We start from the raw sequence: 22,012 nt of genomic DNA on the forward strand, positions 1-22,012 counted from the left end.
GGCATTGGAAGCCAACTAATGAGGTTGCAGCCCACCCACATGTATTATTGCAGTCTGTTTGTAGGATAAAGAAGGTGGTCGGAGAGGAAGAACTCGTCAGTGTCTGTCCAGCCCTGCTGGGGAGACGGCGGAGAGGCACCCCTCGCCAGTGTCATTCACCATCAGGCTTCTGGTTTATAAATCAGTTGCTTGTGCAGAGGGTCAGTGTGAGTTGGCCCCCAGGCCTGAGTGACTCTGCGTCCTCAGGAGAGCCTGAGTGTGTGACCTGCAAAGCTGAGATATCTTTGACATCTCTTCGTAAACCAGCGGTGAGGCCACCACCTCATTCACGACTGTGAGTATGAGACGCGGGTCTGGAGCTCACACCTTCCCTGAGGGCCCTTCTTTTCTTTTGGAATCTGCTTGGTGAGGTGCTGAGGGCAAACTGTGTGCCAGGCATTTTCTTTTTGTGCGGGATCCTGCCTGACCCTCACATTCATCCTCTGGATGAACTGTGACCTCAGTCTATGAATGAGGAAGCTGAGACTCAGAGAGGGTGAGAAACTCACCTTTGGTCACACAGCTGATGAGTGGTAGAGCCGGCATTCCAACCCAGCTTGTTTGAACCTAGAGTCTGGGCTCTTGGTCTCAACGCCACAGAGATTCTTGGAAGAGGCCCAACTTTTGATGCTGTAAGGCAGATTTGCCCTAAGAATATTGTCAATGCTGAAAAATGCATTCCAAACATTCTGAATTTTTTCATACATTGCCTAAATTATGATTGATAAAAGTAAGGGAGAGAAAGAGCTTACAGATGTAGGGTACTTTAGGAGACAGACTGCCAAAAAGGTGACCTGAGGCTCCTGGGTGGGTTGGGAACAAATACTATTTAGTTTATAGAGGGAAAGCTTGGAAGGCCACGGAAAGTAAACTATCTAATTCACATGTTTTTTACTTTTACTACTCCTACTCCTGCTTCCTTGGACACCCTCCCTGCCTTGCCCATCAGAATACTGCTATTCATCCTTCAAGCCCCAGACAGAATGTCACCTCCCCTGGGAAGCCTTTCTTGATTTCCCCAGCAGAGCTAGTTTCTCCCCTTGTTGCTTTCCTCGCATCTGCTCATTGAGGGCAAGAACCCCGCCTTCCTCTCTGAAGCCATATAGGCTAGATGAAAACCCTGGCTGTAAGACCTTGTGCAAGCTACTTAACCTCGCTCTTCCTCAGTTTTCCTCATCTGAACAATGGGAATAATAGTGGTACCTACAGCCCTGGGTTGGTCGTGGACCTTAAATGAGAGAAGGAACGCAAAGTGTTTAGCATGGGACCCGGCACATCCTGAGAACTCATCAGTGTTACTTATTATTTATAACGCGGGGCCTTCGCAGCGTGTGGAGTCAATGTTCATTGAGTATTTGTGGAAGGAAGAAAAGATAAAAGGAGGAAAAGAGAATAGAGAGAAACAGACCAACTAGCTGCAGAAATCTCTTTAAGCAGGGCAGTGCCAGCCTGATATTTGGAGTTGTGGCTGCTGCACAATTTCCTGCCCTCTCGGGTCAAGGCTTGGTACCTAAGAGACCAATTCCATGTGCCACGCCTCTCCCACCTCCACAGCAAACAATCCCTCACCTGTTTGCCCTCCTAAAATCAACATCCTAAATTGCTGCCCCGAATCACAACTGTGTTGGGAGGCCCGTGGGCCAGGAAGCCTGGTACAGCACCCCCTCCCCAACCCCTCCCCCCGCCCCGCCCAGCTCAAGAAAAATCGGCCCTGTTCCTCCTAACCTGAGCCACTCAGTGGTGACTCCATTCAGGTGGGCTGGGAAAAGGTGGCCAGCAGAGTCTCATGGGATCTGCGCTGTGTGAGACAAGGTGAGGACCACAAGGATTAGTCACAGCACTGACAGCAGACATTGCCCTGGGCGTCCTATGCACCAGGGCTGTGCCAAACACCTTGCATGTACTTCCCCCGTGATCAGTTCTTGGACCTGAGCCTCGGGATATGTGTGCTCCTGCCACCTTCCTTTGCAACAGAGGAGACTGTGTGGTCTAATCAGGTGGCCACCTCTGCTTATTGACCTTGAATGAGGTTTGCTGTTGCATGAACTGAAGAATGGGAACTATCTCACTCATAATTTTTATATTAATTACAGGTTGAGATGACAGTATTTTGAATTTATTGGGTTAAGCGAAATATTAAAATTTATTTCATCTGCTTCTTTTTACTTTTTTTAAGATTGGCACCTGTTCTAATATCTGTTGACAATCTTTTTTTTCTTCTTCTTCTTCTTCTTCTCCCCAAAGCCCCCCAGTGCATAGTCGTATATTCTAGTTGTGGGTCCTTCTGGTTGTGCTATGTGGGACACCACCTCAGCGTGGCCTGATGAACGGTGCCCAGGATCCGAACCCGTGAAACCCTGGGCCGTGGAAGTGCAGCGCGTGAATTTAACCACTTGGCCATGTGCCAGACCGCTTCTTTTTACTTTTTAAATGTGGCTACTAGAAAATTTAAACTTAAACATGTGACTTGCGTTGTGTTTTTATGGAAAGCGCTGGATTAGAAGATTCCCCTAAACCAGAGCCAAGATTCCATCGCAGGTTGATGTCTCCACAGCCTTGCTCTTCACTTCTGTGCTGAAATGAAACTTCTATGCTGACATTAGAATCGTCCCCACATGTGATAGGGACCAAACATAAGGGTACCTGGAGTGGGGCTCCCTGGGAAAGAGGAACTATGATCCCCTCTTTCTAGCAGTGGGTGCAACTATACATGGGGGCATGTGTGCACACTGGAGTGCTGCTGTTTCATGGACGAGGAAACCAAATGGCATGGCCCACCCTCTCCCATGTGTCTTAGGCCCTCTCCCAGGTCTCAGGCCCCCTACCATGCAAATGAGAGAGGTGAAATTTAAACCCAGGTCTGGCTGGCTCCAGAGACAGGCCTCTTCCCCCTGTCGCTTCTCCCAGGGCTCCTGTACTCCACAACCTAGAAGGAGGATGGGCTCAGGTTGGTCAAGACTGGGTTGAAACCCAGATCACCGGGGGCTGATGAATAATTCCCTCGTAGCGGATCTGAGGAGTGATTCTCCTGGAAATGGAATGGTGTCAGGTAAAGAGAAAGGCAGGAATGCTTCCTGTCGGAGCTGAAAGGGCTCTCAGCAGTTGTGTGGCTCTACACCCGACTTCACGGATGAGGAAGCTGGGCTTCAGAAAGCTTATGTCATCTTTGGTCACATAGCTAAGGGCTAAACCAGCACTTGTGGGTCAGTCTGTTTTACTCTCCTGTCAGTGTTGAATTCCCTTTTACTCTGAGTCCTGCCTTTCATGTTAGGGGCGGTAAGGGCCTTCACCTGTGCACATCCGGTGCCATCCCTCAGGCCTCCGACCGTCTCCTCCTGTTTTGACCCCTCCCCGTTCTTGTGTCCTTGGTCCTCTTTCTGTACCTCACTCGGGGCCTAGGAATGTTCGTTCACTCGCTGGCTGGAAATCTTTGTTGGACCCCAGAATTTGAATGTCTCATTTCCGTACCCACTTCTGGTTGCCAGACCCATTTTCCTACTGTTGCTCCTAGTTGAAAACCATACCTAACGGCCATCTCTGAGGAGCTGGGATCATTAGATTTGGGTTTGTAAAATCAAGCCTGGAAAACTATTTATTTGTTTGCAGAAATTAGGGACTATATCTTATCAATTTAGTCTTATGAACCCTTGCTTCCAGACAGCCTAACACAGTTCCTGGCCTTGTGGAGTTGTTCAATAAGGTGCTGTAGAATATCAAGTAACTATCACGATTGTACTTATAACAGTAGCTACCACTGTGTGCCAAGAGAGGGTCTAGCCCTCCATGCATATAGAACCTCCTAGGATGCAGGTGCTATGATTGGCCCATTTTACAGATCTGGCTACTGAGGCTTAAGTGACTTTCCAAGGTCCTTCAGTTGGTAATTAAAAAGAGTTACAATAGGCTATTGCTATAATGTTTGGTTTCATGAAAAGAATTCTAAACTAGAAGGTTTCTGTACTGGTTCTGCCCCTAATTCATTTACGATTTTTGTTTTGGCACTCCGCCTTCCTAAATCTCAGTTTTCTCCTGAGCATTGTGCTGGTTAGATTCACTAAATTGCCATTCAGGGTACTTTTCAGTGAGTCTATATACTACCACTGAGTGACCTACAGTGCTAAGAGCTCTCCGAGAGCACGGTTATCAAATGAGAAAAAATATTTTCCACTCAACTTTTTAATAAAAATTCAAATTGTATCATAATAGCTGATTATAGTAATCTAACTAGCAATGAAAATCATTGTTTAATGTAAAATTAAAGTTTTAAATAAACATATCTGTAATAGATGCCTTGCTTATGTTTAGTTTACTGTTGTCAGCTGTGCCTTGCCACACTTGGAATTTTGGCTCAGGCCAGAAGGACATTTCTCTCAATGCATTTGGAGCATACTTCCTGTGAAAATCTTCATACCTCTGACAGTTTCTTATCAAAAACTTCAGATAGCTATCCTTCTCTATTCGTACTGCAATTCCAAAACTGTATTTTGTGGGTTAATAATAAGTGTTAAAAAAAAAAAAAACCCTCTCTTATATCAAGTAAGTGTAGGAAATTGTGGAATATATAGGTTTCCTCACCTCAAAGATTCGGAGAGCCTTTGATACGCTCACGTGTGTCGAGACTCTACAGGACTGTGTGTCGAGACTCTACAGAACTGTGTGTCAATGGATGCAGCAGCTTCTAACCTTCTTTCAGCACAGAACACTGAGGATGGGAGTGGGAGGCAGGGATGGGGGAGAGTCGGGTAGGGAAGCAATCTTATGGACTAGGGTTCTGTGGAATACCTTGGGTGATGTCCTAATCTAGACGCTTTCCTCTGTCTTGGTTCTTTTCTCTTATGACAAACTACCTCTGATGTGTGTATTTTTTTTTAACAGAAAGCTTTGAAGATATTTGTGTTTTGTATGTTGCCAATCAGTAGAAACTTCCTGAACCCCAAGCAGAAGATGAAAGAGAAAAGCAAGAGTCTCTACCAATGTTTTACTGGGATTCCTGCCCACCTTCCAATCATTATCCCTCTCTTCACAATAGTATCGGGTTGTAGCCTCTCAACAAATTTCTTTCCAAATAGCTCCATAGCAGGAAGTGGAGATTTGGGATATGATGTGAGAACTATTGATGGACCATTCACTTTCCTAAATTTAAATGAAGTCTTTGTTTTAAAAAACTTAAATAAGACTAAATAGAACACTTTCTAACCAGTTCCCAAAGTGCATTAGGAATCTCACTGGTGCTTCTTGCAGGTGATGTGAAATTATACCACTTGTTCTGATCCAACAAGAACGATGCACACGGGGATCAGGCAGGAAGTCTCAACTCACTAAGCAACACTGGGACCAAACCCCGGGCTGCCAGCCTGTGGTAACTATTAGTGTGGCCAAAGATATCGGCTGGAGGGAAGGTGCTAGGGGAGATGGGAGAACGTGACAGTCCTCGCCCCCGCCATTCTGCTTCCGGTGGAGCACTGGACACACAGCAGAATCCAATCATGACTTCCTAGTAGCCTTGACCCAAGTGTTTGTTATGAGTTCTTAGGAAAAGGTTAGGAAACCTAAATTTGTTTACATGTACACATGAATGTGAGGTTGCTCGGGGTCCAAGGTTACAAATGTTGGCAAATCTCATCAAAAGTACTAACTCAGGGAAATCCAAATTTAGAATTTAAAGAGATAAGATGGGCTATCATGTTTCAGATTCTGGTCACCGGTTCTGATTGCGATTCTGAAACTGCTTAAATCAGCCTTACAGAGCCCTATAAGTAACCCTGACTCTGCAACTCCACATACTGACCCCATCCTGGGCCTTGCTCCCCACAGAATGGATCTGCTGCTACCCCTGGTACTCTGTACCCTGGCCGTATGCTGTGGGGCGAGATCCCCACCTGGGCCCCCACCTCTCTTCCCCCGAGGCTGCAATGACTCAGATGTGCTGGCAGCCTCGGACCTCGCCCTGCAGGACATCAACAGGGACCAAAGAAAAGGCTTTGTGCTGAGTCTCAACCGAGTGAGCAATGTCTACGAACACAGACAGGCAAGTGACCTTTGCACAAGCTGTGGAAGCCAGGGGTTGGGAACCCAGAGACACATGTTGGCAGGTGCTTTCCAGATTGGAAACCCTGCCGAGGATGCTGTGCTTTGCTCAGCCAGGGTGTGCTATGTGCTCTTATTGTTATTAGGAACAAATGCTAATAGTATCCTACTCTGACACTTGTCGAGTGTTCCACAGTTTATGAGAAATCTTCACAAACATGATATCCTTTGGCTCTGCCATAAAACAGAGACTTTTTCAGCCAGTCTTTAGGGGTTTCTGCTTCATGTGAGATGTGGTGCATTTCTCCGCCCCTTCCCACAGGGTGATCTGGGATCAGTGTTCTATCTCACTCTGGACGTGTTAGAGACTGACTGCCATGTGCTCACCAAGAAGCCATGGAAGGAATGTGGAGTGAAGTTCCCACATGATACAGTAAGTGCTTGTTTCCGGGGCTCTGGGGGAGAAACTAGGTGCCTCTGTCTACAGGATACAGATTGTTCAATATGCGCCATCTTTACATGTCCCTCTTTATAGTCTCCTGGGCATGGTACCCATGAGGTTATTCTAATGCTATAGACAGAACAAAATTTCACCTGTCAGGTGGGTTTCCAGAAATAGCATTGTGGTCATGGAGAACAGAACTGCCAAGTTACTCAAAAACTATTTGGTGAGTCCAGTTTTCCACCTCCCAAATTCTTCTGTAGGGTTATATCAGTGTCTAAATTGTGAGAAAGGAATGGAAGGTAGAGAACTCTGTGTTTGTGTTTAAGGTAGAGTGTAGAAGCAACAGAAGGAAGTACTTTTCGTTTGTATTGTTTTGTTTTAATGGGCCTGCAGAGAATGATTTATAGTGTAAGAGGTTTAAAATGTGTCATGGAAAGAAAAATACTTCCCTTGAAATATAGAACTTAAAGGACCTCAGAAATGACCCTTTAACGATGACCATAGGAGGTGAGTAAAACTAATATGGTCAGTTTTCATTTCATTCTTAGTTATTTGGGGAATCTTTGCGTTGACTGATATTAGACTTGATAGGTCTAATACAGTGATATGTGTGTAGAAGTAAGCTGTTTGACGAAGATCTCTTTCTCTAATCGTTTAACCAAATTTGTCATACTGTACCTACCTGATTTTGAAAAGCAAATGGTCTTTTTACCCTGTTTTGAATTACACTTATAAAGGTGACACTAGCTGCTATAACACATACACTGGAAAGTATGTACTGATGGCAATATAGAAGTTTATTTCTCACTCATGTAAAATTCAAAATGGAAATTCCTGATCAAGAGGGACTTTCCTCCAGGAGTGACTTAGAGACCCAAGTTCCTTCCGTGTTGTGGCTCTAGACTCTGCCGCCTTCAGCTCACGGCCTCTATGGTCACCATGCTCATCTGCATCAAGCTACAGAAAGAGAAAAGCATAGAGGACAGATGGCAAATGGGAGATCTTTGTGGGCCAGACCTGGAAGTGATTACACTCACTTCTGCTCACCTTCCTGGGGTTAGGGCTGAGTTATGCACAGCACACCTAACTAGGAGGGAGACTGGGAAATGTAGTCCTGCTGTGTCCCGGGAGAAGGTTAAACTGTGTGATGATCAGCTGGTAGTTTCTCATATCCACAGTAACCAAAATTGATCTTAAGTTTTTTATTATGTAAAAATAAAATGTCAGGGCCGGCCCAGTGGTGCAGCAGTTAATTTCGTACATTCCGCTTCGGTGGCCTGGGGTTCGCCAGTTCGGATCCCGGTTGCGGACATGGCACTGCTTGTCAAGACATATTGTGGCAGGTGTCCCACATATAAAGTAGAGGAACATGGGCATGGATGTTAGCTCAGGGCCAGTCTTCCTCAGCAAAAAGAGGAGGATTGGTGGCAGATGTTAGCTCAGGGCTGATCTTCCTCAAATAAATAAATAAATATAAAAATAAAAATAAATTGTCCAATTTTATTTTGGGATGTATTTTAAAAAGTCACAGTTTGTTCTACTATGTCGTAATATGTGTTTGTTGGTTCCAGGTTTATGGTCAATGCAAAGTGATATTTTATATTAACCAGCCAAGAATTGTCTATACACCTGCTTATAACTGTACACTTCGCCCAGGTAAGAAAGCACTCTGATTTTGTTCATTTTAATAAAAAATGGGAAAAAAGTATTAACAGGGCTATGCCCAGAGTGTATAGCCTATAGGGTTCTCCCATCCTCACTTCCTATTCATACCAAGGCCAGGTTCTTAATATATCCAATACTTGCACTGCTCTGCTTCCCACAATTAAGCTTCCTAAATGATCTGCAATAGCTTGCCATTGTGTACTGCATCAAATCCTAAATTTTTAGTGTGACATAAATGGTGTAATCTCTACGACGGGTCTTCAGGCTCCCTTTCTAGCTATCTCTGCCATTATTTCTCTGGCTACCCCAACTCCGCACTCCATTCAACTGGATGCCTCATTAATTTCTGAAGACACATTGCACTTTCCAATCTCTGCATCTTGCTCGTGCCTCTTCCTCTGCTGACGATGCCCTCCCCTAATAACCTCTGCCCTTGGAACTCTTATCCATTCTTTAAGGACCATTGCCAACGCCGTTGCTTCCACCATGTTCTCTATTCCAGAAAGGAATGGTGCTCTCCTGTTCTCATTCCTATAAAACTTTAGCCTAACCGCTCATAAAGCACAGACATGCACTGCCTTGATTTGGGGTCTTGTATCTTATATCATGTAGAACATTTTATCCCTTCTTCCTCCCTGCTACAACCTCCTATCAAGTGTAAGGAGTCCATACTAAGGTTGAATAAATGAATAAATGCTTTCATTCTAGGTCCTTCTTTGGAAAGCTAGCATTCATGGCATGGGAAATAGGATAAGGCTACTCGTCAAACTGTTTTGTGCCTGTGACTTCCCTGGTGGACCTTGTTCAAATGCAGATTCCAATTCTATAGCTCTGGAGCGGAGCCTGAGATTCTGCATTTCTAACAAGCTCCAGGTGATAACAATGCTGCTAGTTCCTTTGAGGGACAAGGCAACAGAGCAAACATTTTATTAATCACAGCTTAAGCTTCCTGGTTGTAAAGATGAGACTCACCTAAAATAAAGTAGAGAACAACAAAAAGTAAAACAGATCAGAACTTAAATGGAAATCACAGGTCCCAGAGGTGTGGGAGGTCAGAAAGTGACCTGTCAGCTGGCGCCAAGAGTGACAAGCTGTGGGGGTAACTCCTCTGTACTACACCCAAATACACAGTTGATCAAAACAATGTGTTTGCTCTACAAAAATAACTTCTAGACAAGTCCCCTAGCCTGATTTTCACTTCAGTTTTGCCACCCCCAGCTCCTCCCAGTCAGGAATTCTGGCTGTCCCTGTTACCACACAAAATTGTGGTTCTCTTGCCCAACGCACGCAAAGCCAGTTATTATGTCATCAGCTTTTGGGAAAAGTAATCAGCTTTATTGCTAGATCGATCTGTGAGGAGACAGGGGCATATGCTCTCAGATCTGTCTCCCTCATCCAGGGCTTGGGGCACAATTTATAGGATGAAGGGCGGGGCAATCTGAAGTGTGAAGATAGATGATTGGAAGTAAGGAGAAGTGAGGTAATTGATGATCGGCACAAGCATAGTCAAGCATCATGGCTCTTCATAGGACACATGTTCACAAAAATGGTGGCATTACCATGATCTGAGGGTGAACTTTTTAGCTCCTTAATGTCCAAAAGATCACTTATTGGGGCCAGCCTAGTGGTGTGGCGGTTAAGTTCACGCGCTCCACTTCAGCGGCCTAGGGTTCACCAGTTTGGATCCTGGGCACAGACTTACGCACCACTTATCAAGCCATGCTGAGGCAGCATCCCACATACAAAGCAGAGGAAGATGGGCACAGATGTTAGCTCAGGGCCAATATTCCTCAGCAAAAAGAGGAGGATTGGCAGCAGATGTTAGCTCAGGGCTAACCTTCCTCAAAAAAAAAAAAAAAAAAAACGGTCACGTTGAGCATTTACATAGGCCCAGTTGATGGGTTGATGGTCTCAGCAGGCCTGAAATGGACAAGGGGGGACTCCCAGTACCTGAAAGACAACTCTTAATTACTCTGTTGATAAGATGGGGTCCGTTGAACGGGTCCTAGAGGGCCTGTGGTTACATATTCTTACTGTGGGTATTCTATCCAGTTGCACCACGATTTGACCAATTTTTGTTTTCTGGCTCACTTGTATCTTCTAACCAAAGAGGATGTGCTTCCACCTTCCATGTGTCATTCAACAAGCATTTACTAAGCGCTTACCATGCATTAGACAGCATTAGACATTGTCAGGTGTGGGGGACTAAAAGGTGAAGAAGACGTGACAATAATGAAATCCCAACCTTTTAAGACACTCAGTCTGCTTTACAGAGGCAACGATGATGAGAGATATTGAGCTAATTGGGAAAAAACTTTTATATCAATATGCTATTATGTGTTTCTGAACAAAATTCCTATGGTAAATACATTTGTGTGAGGTGAAAACATCTTGCTTTGATTTTGTTTTAATTATGAAAGTAATACACACTTGTTGCAGAAAGTAACTTTCTTTCCAGAAAATATCTTTTCTGTTCCATCCACGCAATACTCAACTGAAGCTTAGTATTTATCTTTTTTCTAAATCTGCCTCTGTTGTGGTCATATGATTTATAGGGTTGAAAATCAGTAAGGGGTTTACTTTTGAACTGCTCTTTTTGGCATCAACAGTTTCTCGAAGAAAGATTGTCCATACCTGCCCTGACTGCCCCGGCCCCATTAAGTTGTCAGATGCTAGTGTTTTGGAAGCTGCCCTTGAGTCTCTTGCAAAATACAACAGTGAGAGCACGTCGAAGCGGTATTCTCTCGTCCAAGTCATCAAGGCTTCTTTCCAGGTGAGGCTAAAGTGCCCGGTTATATCAACAACGTGTCTCAAAACTGCTGCTATCAATTCCTTAGCCGAGAGGAGAGTGTCAGGGCACTCCTTCTGATTACTACTCAAGGGCCTTTTTTTTCATTACCTGATGCACATTCAATCATGTTTTGGTTTCTGAGTTGTTCCATGGAATTTCCACCTGAGTGATGTGACCCCATTTTACTTCATTGGCCCTAAGGTGAGAAGGGAAATGGACTCGTAGACTCCTTGGGGAATTCTGCTTAGGTTCGCTGTTCACTGCTGCCTTCTCAGGTCTGCTGGACCATGGACTACTCAGTCAGTTGAACTTCTACTCCATGTTAAAGCCCCGAGTAGAGGCTGTGTTTTATGGGTTAAGAGAAATGGAAGCTTATTTGTATTTGGATGATGTCAATATCTATCATATAGAGAAAAACTAATCTAAGAGACAATTCCACATAATGAAAAACACTAACCAAGAGAAGGAGTTTAGGACCCATTCAAATGTTTAAGAAGGGAAGGAAGGTATGGTAATTATATTTTCTAATTAACAAAATCCTAATACATGGTGGGAGTTACAGGGACAGTAGGATACCTGTGTTAACAAAGACTCTGGACGTGTAAGGTTTCTGTTGCCCCCACATAAGTAGGTTGATTTTTATTTCTCAATTCTTGTCTCATCCCAGTGGGTGGTTGGCCCTTCCTACTTTGTGGAATATTTAATCACAGAGTCACCATGTACCAAATCTCAGACTGAGTCTGCTGCCAGCAAATGCCCACTGCAGCTCCCTGATGCTGAGGTAAGTATTCCTGAATGTCTTCATATGTCCAACAAATATGTCATAGATCATCTATTAATATTTCTTGATCACCAACTGCATCCTAGGTGTTGTAAATCTTCCTCAAGAAGCTTGAGGTGTGGTTGGCCATGATTCAGGCCCACAGACGATCTCCACAGTATTTCTAAAGGCCAAAATACATGGTATCGCAGTACCCAATACATTAAGATTTGAAAGGAGGAAATTATGCTAATCTGTGTTGGTCATGGAAGAAAAGGTAGACCTTAACCTGGACCTTGAAGGACGGGTAGGGAAAGGAGAGAGGAGGGCAATCCAGGAGGCAGAAAGAGTACAAACGGAGGCAGGAATGCACTGAGTATTTGCTAGGAATCCAGTGCATGACACGCTCACTCGAGAGGACCCTGAAAGCAAAAGATCAAGACGCCTCAGCACCACTTTCTTAAGAAGTTGTTTTGATACCATGTGGCCTTATGACTGAAAGGTGGGAGAGAGAAACCTTGGCAGGAAGTGACATTTGAAAGGTTGGGCTGAATGGAATGTTCAGTGTAGGGTGCAGTGTGAGAGTGCACCAGGTCAGAGGGGTAAGTGAAAGAAAATCTTCAAGTTCAGGACTTAATCTGTTGCCCAAGTGCTGGAAGGAAAAGATATGGATTAGTGGTAGAGTATATAACACTTAACATTTATTTAACTCTACATGAATTTTGAGCCCAAATCAATTCTGGTCAACAGTGTGGTACAATTGCAAAATGTGGTCACGGAGGGCAATGAAAATGTAGAGAGACTCTACAAGGAGCCCAAAGTATTTTTATGTAACTGGTCCTGCCAACACTGGCATCTCATTGATGCCTTCTATATGGCAGGCCCCAGTACTGCCAGGCTGTCTAACAGGGCACAGATGTGGGCCCTTCAGGAAGTCCTTCCCTGGCCTCTTGGGCCTCGCCACCACCAACAGGCTCTTATGTGCACCTGGGATCGGCAGGCTGCCCCTTAGACCCAAGACGCTTGTCTCATGGAGCTCTTGCACATCCTTCTAGTCCAAAAGTGAGAACAGACTGCCTGACTTCTGCTCTTTCTCTTCTTCCTCCCATTGTGGGCTGCTCCAGCCAGTTACTCCCCTTCAGAAGTCTCTAAGAGAGAAGTAGACAGCACATTAGTCTCCATTGACATATGTGCTCCCAAACACCAGAGGACACATGTCGAACTCACCCATAAATTCTCACTGGGTTGGGTTCTGTGCCAGTACTGGATGGGCCTGCTGGTTGCAGCAGCTCACAAGCCCCATCCAGGGAGGGAGTGGCCAGTCTCTACTTTTTGCTTGCATCCTGAATTTCTCCAAGGGAATCTCTTAGAGCACCTCACCTGGACTTGGTGATGGGGTAAAGAGAGGAAAAGCTATAGCACTATTCAGCAAGGATTCTCTATTTCAATGAGCTTTCCCACTGGAAGGGGTTCCTAATCTTTTTATATCATCTGGGAGATAGCTGCAGGACCTAGTTGGCCACAGGAGCTCTTTTAAATGTACAGTACTTACCACCTGTTTTCCTGAGCTTTAGAGTTTTAGCAAAAATTCTAAGACAACAGGAAAAGTCCTATTTAACATCCTGCTATACTCAAAAATGTATATATTCTCTGATATAACAAGTCCATTCCTGGGAATTTATTCTGTGGAAATAAGCATGGATGCACGAGAAGCTTGTTCATTGTACCATCATTTATAATTACAACAATAACCCAATGTTTAAAAAAAAGAATTGTTTACAGTATGGTACATTCATGCAGTGGAATATTAGTGTTTAAAAATAAGATCATAGAAGAATATTCAAGGACATGGAAACATTTTCACAATATATTAAATGATAAGAAGGTTTAAAAGCCAATCTGATAATATAGTCATGTTTCTGTGAAAGAAAAAAATACAAATACCTAAAAAAAAGACTTAGAGGATACAAATAAAAAGGTTAAGTGTAGCTATCATTGAGTGGTACCATTATGGATGATTTTTTTCTTCTTTTCTGCTTATATCTCTATATTTTCTACAATGAACATTTATTATTTTAAATTGCTTTATTTTTAAATAAACAAGAATCGAAACACCTGGAAATGGTTTTAACTAGAGAAAGGAAAATTCAGGCAGGAGAGAAAAACTGTCTTTAAATACATAAAAGGCCACTATGAGAAAAAATCAATCAATTTTTCTGATGACACCACATGTAGAATCAGGAACAAGAGGTAGACGTTATGAAAAGGTAGATGTCAGTGCAAGATAATCAAAGGATTTTCTAGACATCAGAGTTCTCCGAAGATGAATGAATTTTCCAGCACCAGAAGTATTTGACCCTGGTCTAGATAATGACTCAGTAGGAGGGCTCTAGAGAAGAGAGCTACAGTGACCGCCTGATACATTGAAGGAACCAAAAAAGTGTTGGTGAATTGTGTGTCAACAGAATTGGAAAGCAACTTGTTCTTCTATTAGAATCATGATGCATCTCAATAATCATGTGACATCTTGTGGTTTTCTTTACATTTTTTTTACTCCAGCCTGTTGGTATTTGTAAAGGCTCTGTGATTGGAAGTCCACTGGAAAAGATTGTCTCAGTGTCCTGCAAATTCTTTGAAACACAGGTATTTTTCAATCTCTTTTGGTGGGTTTTCTATACAGGAAAAAGAAATATGGTTTATCGTTTAGCTGCTCCTGCCCCACTCTCCCTTTTTTCTCTCCAAGTCGGATATTCTCCTCTAGCCAGGCTGCTCCAGGGCCAGGTCCACCGCATGGCTGACTGAAGACCAGAGCATGGCCATGCAGAATAAAGCAAAAGCCCATTTAAGTCAACTCTCTGGACGCTAAGTTCAGGGTCCCACAGAGACCTTACCCTGAACCCTAGGTAGAAGTAGTTTCCATGGAAATATTTACTCGCTTTCTGGAAGTATTTCTCGAACACTTCTTAAGAGGCAGCCTGGTATATTAGAGAGGGTGGTTGAAACAGGCCACCTGGGTTCAAGGTCTGCTCTGCCACCTGCTGCCATTCCCGGGGCAGGGAGACAGCTCACTGAGGACTTGGAACAAGCCCTTTAACCTCTCCGGACCATTGTTCAGCTCTGGATTTGTGAGACTTGCAATCACGCCTCTACGGGTCTTTGTTCCCTGGCCCTTATCTCTTTTGCTTTTTAACCCTTTAGCCAGAGGCCCATCCCTTTGAAATATTCCATCTGAAAGGCATAGAACAGCTTGGTCTGCTACCAGGCATGGCAGGGATTTCCCTGGGGAACATCCCCTTATTTGAAAGTGTTCTTATATCAGGATCCTGCCCCCGGAGGTGAAAACTCTGCTGCTAACTGGGCATTTGTGAATCTTCCCAAGGTGGAAGAGCCCCAGAAGACAAACACAGCTCCCACCAACCCACCCTCCAAAGCTGTGCCGAAAGGATCTGTCCAACACCTCCCTGAATTAGATGATGGGAAGCCCAAAGATTCCCAGGAAGAGGGCCCCGTTGAGGCCTTCCCTCTGCATCTGGATCTAACCACGAATCCTCACGGAGAAACCCTGGACGTCTCCTTCCTCTTCGCGGCACCTGGGGAGAAGAAGGTGTTTGTCTTCCCCTTCCCCAAACAAAAGCGACGCTCTGCTGAGTGCCCTGGACCAGCCCAGGAGGACAACCCTTGGGTTCTCCCACCATGAAGACCACATAGAAGATTGCATGGGGATGCAGTGCCCTGCAGGAAATGAGAGGTGGTGGGGAAGGGGGAGAGACAGACATAGAGTTCAAATGTAAAGAGTAGCTAATAAAGTGTATCTTCTTGGCTCCTGGGTCTCATCATGTTGGCTGGAAGTGGAAATAGTGAGACTAAACTGTCATTTATACATGGACTGCATCCCTCCTAAACTGTCCGAGGCCTCATACCGAGGATAGATGCCTTTTGTATCTTCCACCCTCCCTTTCTAACGGTTACTTTCTTTTAGCGAAGTGTCTCTGACATAGGGCCTGCTATGCTTAGGAATCCCCTCCTCTTTCCGGGCAACGGCATACTGCGATTCTTTTGGTCAGAATGAGCTAAAACCTAAATGGTAACCTTCGGGTTACCAAGAGACCAGGATTCATCACAGAGTTTCCCTCTCCATAAAGATTTCAACACCAAGGATTAGTCAGATATCATCTGCACAGCCTTCAACCTGAAGGGGAAAAATTTTTTTCTTACCTGTCTAAACAGTCTCTGTATTCCAGAACTGAAAAATTCACTTAGCAATGGGCATAGATGGAAGAGACATTTGCCTGTGGCCCATGGTTGAGCCTGGGGAGAACCAGACATTGTTCCAAGTTGGGGAACTTTCTTGCTTTTTAAGTAGTTTTGGTAAGAGCAGAAATTAAGGGCCTGGAGAACATTCATTCCCACTTTTTTCACTTAAAAATTATGTGTGTGTGTATATATATATATGTATATATACACGTGTATATATATATATATATATGTTATATATACACATATATACATATGTGTATGCATATGTATACACACATATTAAGTCATATATACATAGAAATATATACACACATATGTAATATATACATATACACACACACACAGATATCTTTTGAAATTTGACCAGTGTTATGGGCTAAATCGTGTTGCTCCAAAATTCATATGTTGAAGTCCTAACCCCTAGTAGCTCAGAATATGACTCTATTTGGAGAGAGGTCTTTAAAGAGGTAATTAAGTTAAAATGAAGTCATCAGGGTGGGCCTTAATCCAATATGGCCAGTGTCCTTATAATAAGAGGAGTTAGGACACAGATGAGCACAGAGGAGAGACCATGTGGAGACACAGAGAGAAGGTGGCCATCTATAAGCCAAGGAGAGAGGCCTCAGGAGAAACCAACCCTGTTGACACTTCGATTTCGAAATTCCAGCCTCCAGAATTGTGAGAAAATTCATTTCTGTTGTTTAAGCCACCCAATTTGTGGTACTTTGTTGTGCAGCCTAGCAAACCAATGCAACAGGGAATTTGCAGACATAACTATTGTCCTCCATCCTGGCAGCTCCTTCTTAAAAGAGGCACATAGGCCTTGGCATAATTTGCTTAACAGCTGTAGACAATATTCACACACTAGTACTCTTAGCTGCTTCCCATAAGGAGGAAAAATGATTAAGTGGGGGCGTCATGTGTGATCTTAGACCCTGTTTCAATCGTGGTCTGGCAAGAAACACAATTTTATTCAGTTCAACTGAAAAGACTTTAGCGAAGGGAGTGAAGCTTTGTGGGCCAAATGCAGGCAACAACAAGGGATACTGAGGCACCTGGCGAATAGCAACAGCAGGAAGCCTTTACCAGTCTCAGCCTGAGAAGGCAGCGGGAGGAGCAGCCTCCCCAAGCCAGGATGGGCTGAAGCAGTGGAGGAGGGGCCGCCTGGGAGGAGCTACCCCGGTGGAGGGACGCAGCCACTGCCAGAACCAGGGTCTGAAGCAAGAGGGAGCAAGGAACAAACACCCTGACTTCTCCCTCCCTCCCTCTGATCTCCTCCTCCCATTGACTCTTTGAACCCAATAGTGAACTAGACAGCAGGGGAGCCTGGATTAGTCAATCCACATGAGTCAGCCTCCTGAGACAGAGCCAGGCAGACAAAGGCAAACGAGGGACTTGATGGTGAACAGAGGAAAACCATTTCCAATCCAATGTAGGAGATTTTCCCAAGGGAGTTCCATAACACCCTCCTATACTGAAAGAATGGTGAGGAAGGATCCTAGACATTGTGTCCCTCTCTTTGGGTCCTTTGTTGGATTGACCAAGGCCCATCAGCAGAGAGACGGGATGCAGGATGAAAAGTAGGTTTGACTGGACAGTTGCTGAGTTGATGTTATTAAATCAAAGGAAGCATCTCCCTTCACTTTTTTTTTTTTAGTGAGGAAGATTGGCCCTGAGCTAACATCCATTGCCAATCTTCCTTTTTTTGCTTGAGGAAGATTGTCCCCGAGCTAACATCTATGCCAGTCTTCCTCTATTTTGTATGTGGGATGCCACCACAGCATGGCTTGCTGAGCAGTGTGTAGGTCCACATCTGGGATCCAAACCTGTGAACCCCAGGGCGCCAAAGGGGAGCACACAAACTTAGCCACTTAGCCACTTTACACCGTGGGGCCAGCCCCACTGTTCACATTTACTTATCCTCTTTCAAGCATCTGGCAGTACGGACTCTTGCTCTTTCTTCACACTTTCTCAAGTAGACTTTGTCCTACATCTTCCAGGTCCTTCTCCTACCCTTCTGATGACTTCCCCTAAGGCATTCACATTCCTATTTGGCTCTTCTCTTAGATGTTGTTTCTCCAGCTTTTGATTCTGAATCTTCATTTCTTACTCTGCAAACTGCATGCAGGCAGGCTAATCCAATAGTCTTGAGAATAGTCTCAACATACTGCAATAATTAATCATTTGAGGCCTTTGTATGCAAATACTCAGTGCTTTGCAAATTGCAAACATTAATCTTCTATGCTGCAACTTCAAGAGTTGGGCATTTCTTTTTACGTGGTATTAAGAGTTCTCTTTAATGAATCTTTAAAAATATCTCCTTAAACAATAAGAAAATGAATGACCCATTTTAAAAATGGGTTAAGGATTTGAACAGACACCTCACCAAAGAAAAGATATATGATGGCAAATAAGCATATGAAAAGATGTGCCCATCAAATGTCTTTAGGGAATTGAAAATTAAAACAACAGTGAGATGGGGCTGGCCTGGTGGCATAGTGGTTAAGTTCGCACACTTTGCTTTGGCAGTCCAGGGTTCGCGGGTTGGGATCCTGGGTGTGGACTTACACACTGCTCATCAAGCCATGCTATGGTGGCGTCCCACATACAAAACAGAGGAAGATTGGCAACAGATGTTAGCTCAGGGCCAATCTTCCTCACCAAAAATAAAAGAAAGAAAAAACCGAGATACTGCTACACCCCTATTAGAATGGCCAAAATCTGGAACGCTGACAATACTGAAAGCTGGCAAGAATGTGGAGCAACAGGAACTCTCATTTGTTGCTGTTGGGAATGCAAAATGGTACAGCCACTTTTGAGGACAGTTTGGAAATTTCTTACAAAACTAACATACTCTTATCATATGATCCAGCAATCATGCTCCTTAGTATCTACCCAAATGAATTGAAAAATTATGTCCACATAAAGACTTGTACATGAATGCTTATAGCTGCTCTACTCATAATTGCCAAAACTTAGAAGCAACCAAGTTGTCTTTCTGTAATTGAGTGGATAAACCGTGGTATGTACCGACAGTGCAATATTATTCAGTGCTAAAAGCAAATAAGCTATCAAACCATGAAAAGACATGGAGGAACCTCACATGCATATCGCTAAGTGAAAGAAGCCAATCTGAAAAGGCTGCATATTCTGTGATTCCAATCACCTGACATTCTGGAAAAGGCAAAACTACAGAAACTGTAAAAAGATCGGTGGGTGCCAGGGATTGGGGGAAGGGAGGGATGAACATTTTAGGGCAGTGAAACCATTCTGTATGGTTCTATAATGATGGATACAGGTCTTTATACATTTGTCCAAACCCATAGAATGTACAACACCAAGAGTGAACTGTAACATGAACTTTGGACTGTGGGTGATAATGGTACGTCAATGTAGGTTCATGAATTATAGCAAATGTACCATTCTGGTGCGAATGTTGATAGTTAGGGAAGCTGTACATGTGGGGAGAGTGGGCAGGAAGTATATGGGAATCTTCTTTTTTTAAAAAGTGCCTTTTATTATAAAAAGCTAAATGTTATAAAATTCTGTCAACCGATCCAGAGATTTCCAAAGGAACCAGAAATTTACGAGGATGTACCTTGTAGCATTACTTACAAGAACAAATACTTGGAAACAACATACATGGCCAAAACATGGGGGAGGATTAATGTATTACAGACATAAATAACATACAATATCACATGATCTCTGAAAATAATCTTTCTGAAAAATACTTAATGATTTGGGAAATTCCTCATGGTATAACCTTAAAGGAAAATACAATGTTTAAACCATATATAACAAGAACTTGTTAAAAGTCCTTCCCTTGGGAAAGGGTTTGGAGGATGTGGGATAAGGGAGAGAGATGTAATTTTTATTTTATATATTCTGTAATTTTCTGGGTTTTTTTTTCTTTATTCAGGGATTATATTTGTGACTAAAAATTGTATAATTAAAATAACTCAAATAAAAAATAAAATTTTATTTTAAAAAAACAAAAACAGGCACCAGCCGAGTGGCGTAGTGATTAAGTTCATGCGCTCTGCTTCAGCGGCCTGGGGTTCATTGGTTCAGATCCCAGGTGCGGACCTACGCACCACTCATCAAGCCATGCTGTGGTGGACTCCCACACACAAAAAAATAGAGGAGGAGTGGCACAGATATTAGTTCAGCTACAATCTCCCTTAAGCAAAAAGAGGAATATAGGCAACAGATGTTAGCTCAGGGCCGATCTTCCTCACCAAAAAACCCACAGAAACCCAATATTTATAAAGCTTACATGGCTTCTTTTAATGCTCCCCAAATTTAGAGGTTGTGAGTAAGTAAATTCTCAACCACAGCAGAGGGAAAAAAATGCCTGTATGTATAGAATAATTCCAATAATGTAAAAACATATATATTACAGATATTCAAGTAGAAAAAAGTCTATGAAGAAATAGATAGTAGTCAATGATTTCACTCAGGTAGTGGAATTAGATGAATTTTCCTTTATACTTTTTGTATTTTCCACATTTTTTGGAAAGAGAATGTGTTCTATTATGAGAAAAAATGTTTTAAATAACAGAAATTCTATTAAGTGAATTTTTCTGATACTGTGGCCAGGCTGCCCAGGAAGAGCCTGAATGCTGGAGTGAGTAGGGAGAGGTGTAGATCTATCGACGCATTGTGAAAAGTCACCCTTCCCTCTCAGTTCCACATCTGAGGCTGTTCTCCAGCTCAGGACTGTCAGGAAGTTTCCCAAAGCCAGTAAGAAGCTTCACCAAAGCTAAATGTCACTTCCTAGATCAGGAGACAGTTCCCCAGGACAACTATCTCCCCTACTCACCATCATTCCGGCTCCTGACCATTGCCACCCTAGCACGTGCCATCTGCTTCCTAAGATGTTCACCTGAAGCTACCCCAGTTAACAGAATGGCATCACTAGCATTTTGTCTATATTCAAGATTCAATAGGGGCCGGCCCGGTGGCCACATTGTTAAGTTCGTGCACTCCTCTTTGTCGGCCCAGGGTTTTGCCGGTTCGGATCCTGGGTGCAGACATGGCACCACTCATCAGGCCATGCTGAGGCTGCGTCCCACATAGCACAACTATGTACAGGGGAGCTTATGGGGAGAAGAAGAAGAAAAAAAGATTCAATAAAGCAAGGGGAAGAGAATGCATGGCTCTTGTGAGTACCCCCTGAGTCTCAGCAAAACAGTACTGTAGGACAAGCTGATTCTCAACCTTGGTCCCTTTTCCCAGCCCCTTCCCTTTCACGCCATCAGCATTTGGTTTGCCCACTGCACTCCCTATTGGGTGTGGCCAATATAGCAACAATAGAAAGGCTTAATTAAGGAGCTCGACTCATTGAAACATAAAACAGTTTTTGTTTTAATCAATAGCTCCTGGGTTGGAGCCTCTTAATAACACCCTGACCAGAGTCTATACTATTGCTGCATTCTGAGTTACACTGGAGTGGTCCCATTTGGGTATTTAAAAGCTAGTGTTGTTAATAATATTAAAAGTTCAACCTCAAACATAATTCAAAATGTGTTTCTTCCACTTTTAGCGCTTGCTAAACCAATCTGTGACTCTGGGAGGTGAGGTCTGCTTTTCACATACCCCTCCCCTTTCCCTCTCTCCGCAGACTCTTCCCCTCCCTTCAGATCTGTCTGGAGCCCCAGTAGTTCTCAACCTTGACTGCACATTAGAATCATCTGGGAATTTTCAAACTACCGATACTTAGGTTCACCCCCAGAGATCCTGATCTAATTGCTCTGGGGGAAAGCCTGGACATAAGGATTTTTAAGAGCTCCTTGGGTGATTCTAGTATGAAGCCACGGCTGAGAACCGTTGCTGTAGACCCTTACACACACTCACTGCAGAGAAGAGAGCAGGAAGGAAGGGAGATGTTATTTAAGTGACTGGTTAGTGGGGAAGGAATCTAGGCTCATTCCCGCTGGTTCTGTCCGATGCTGCCGGGCTCTGCTGATACAAAGGGCCCATATAAGTATATTGGTTTCTTTGGAGGGGTGGGGCTGGGGATCAG

General features: G+C 43.7%; 1 protein-coding gene across 3 annotated transcripts; it reads left to right on the forward strand.

Moving 5' to 3' along the window:
- The first annotated feature begins 15 nt into the window (after positions 1-15).
- FETUB (fetuin B) lies at positions 16-15,548 on the forward strand. Of its 3 annotated transcripts, none has more exons than XM_070582510.1 (8): positions 16-334; positions 5,854-6,067; positions 6,389-6,499; positions 8,083-8,167; positions 10,786-10,949; positions 11,635-11,748; positions 14,287-14,370; positions 15,107-15,548. In XM_070582510.1, exons 2-8 carry the CDS (start codon positions 5,855-5,857, stop codon positions 15,422-15,424), a joined length of 1,089 nt encoding a protein of 362 aa, XP_070438611.1. In that variant the 5' UTR covers positions 16-334; position 5,854; the 3' UTR covers positions 15,425-15,548. The 3 variants fall into 3 exon arrangements, with proteins under 3 accessions (XP_070438611.1, XP_070438609.1, XP_070438610.1); XM_070582508.1 differs by lacking the exon at positions 16-334 and adding an exon at positions 1,753-1,851; XM_070582509.1 differs by lacking the exon at positions 16-334 and adding an exon at positions 5,280-5,398.
- The last annotated feature ends 6,464 nt before the right edge of the window (positions 15,549-22,012 follow it).

This window comes from Equus przewalskii, chromosome 18 (genome assembly GCF_037783145.1).
Source record: "Equus przewalskii isolate Varuska chromosome 18, EquPr2, whole genome shotgun sequence".
NCBI lineage: Eukaryota > Metazoa > Chordata > Mammalia > Perissodactyla > Equidae > Equus > Equus przewalskii.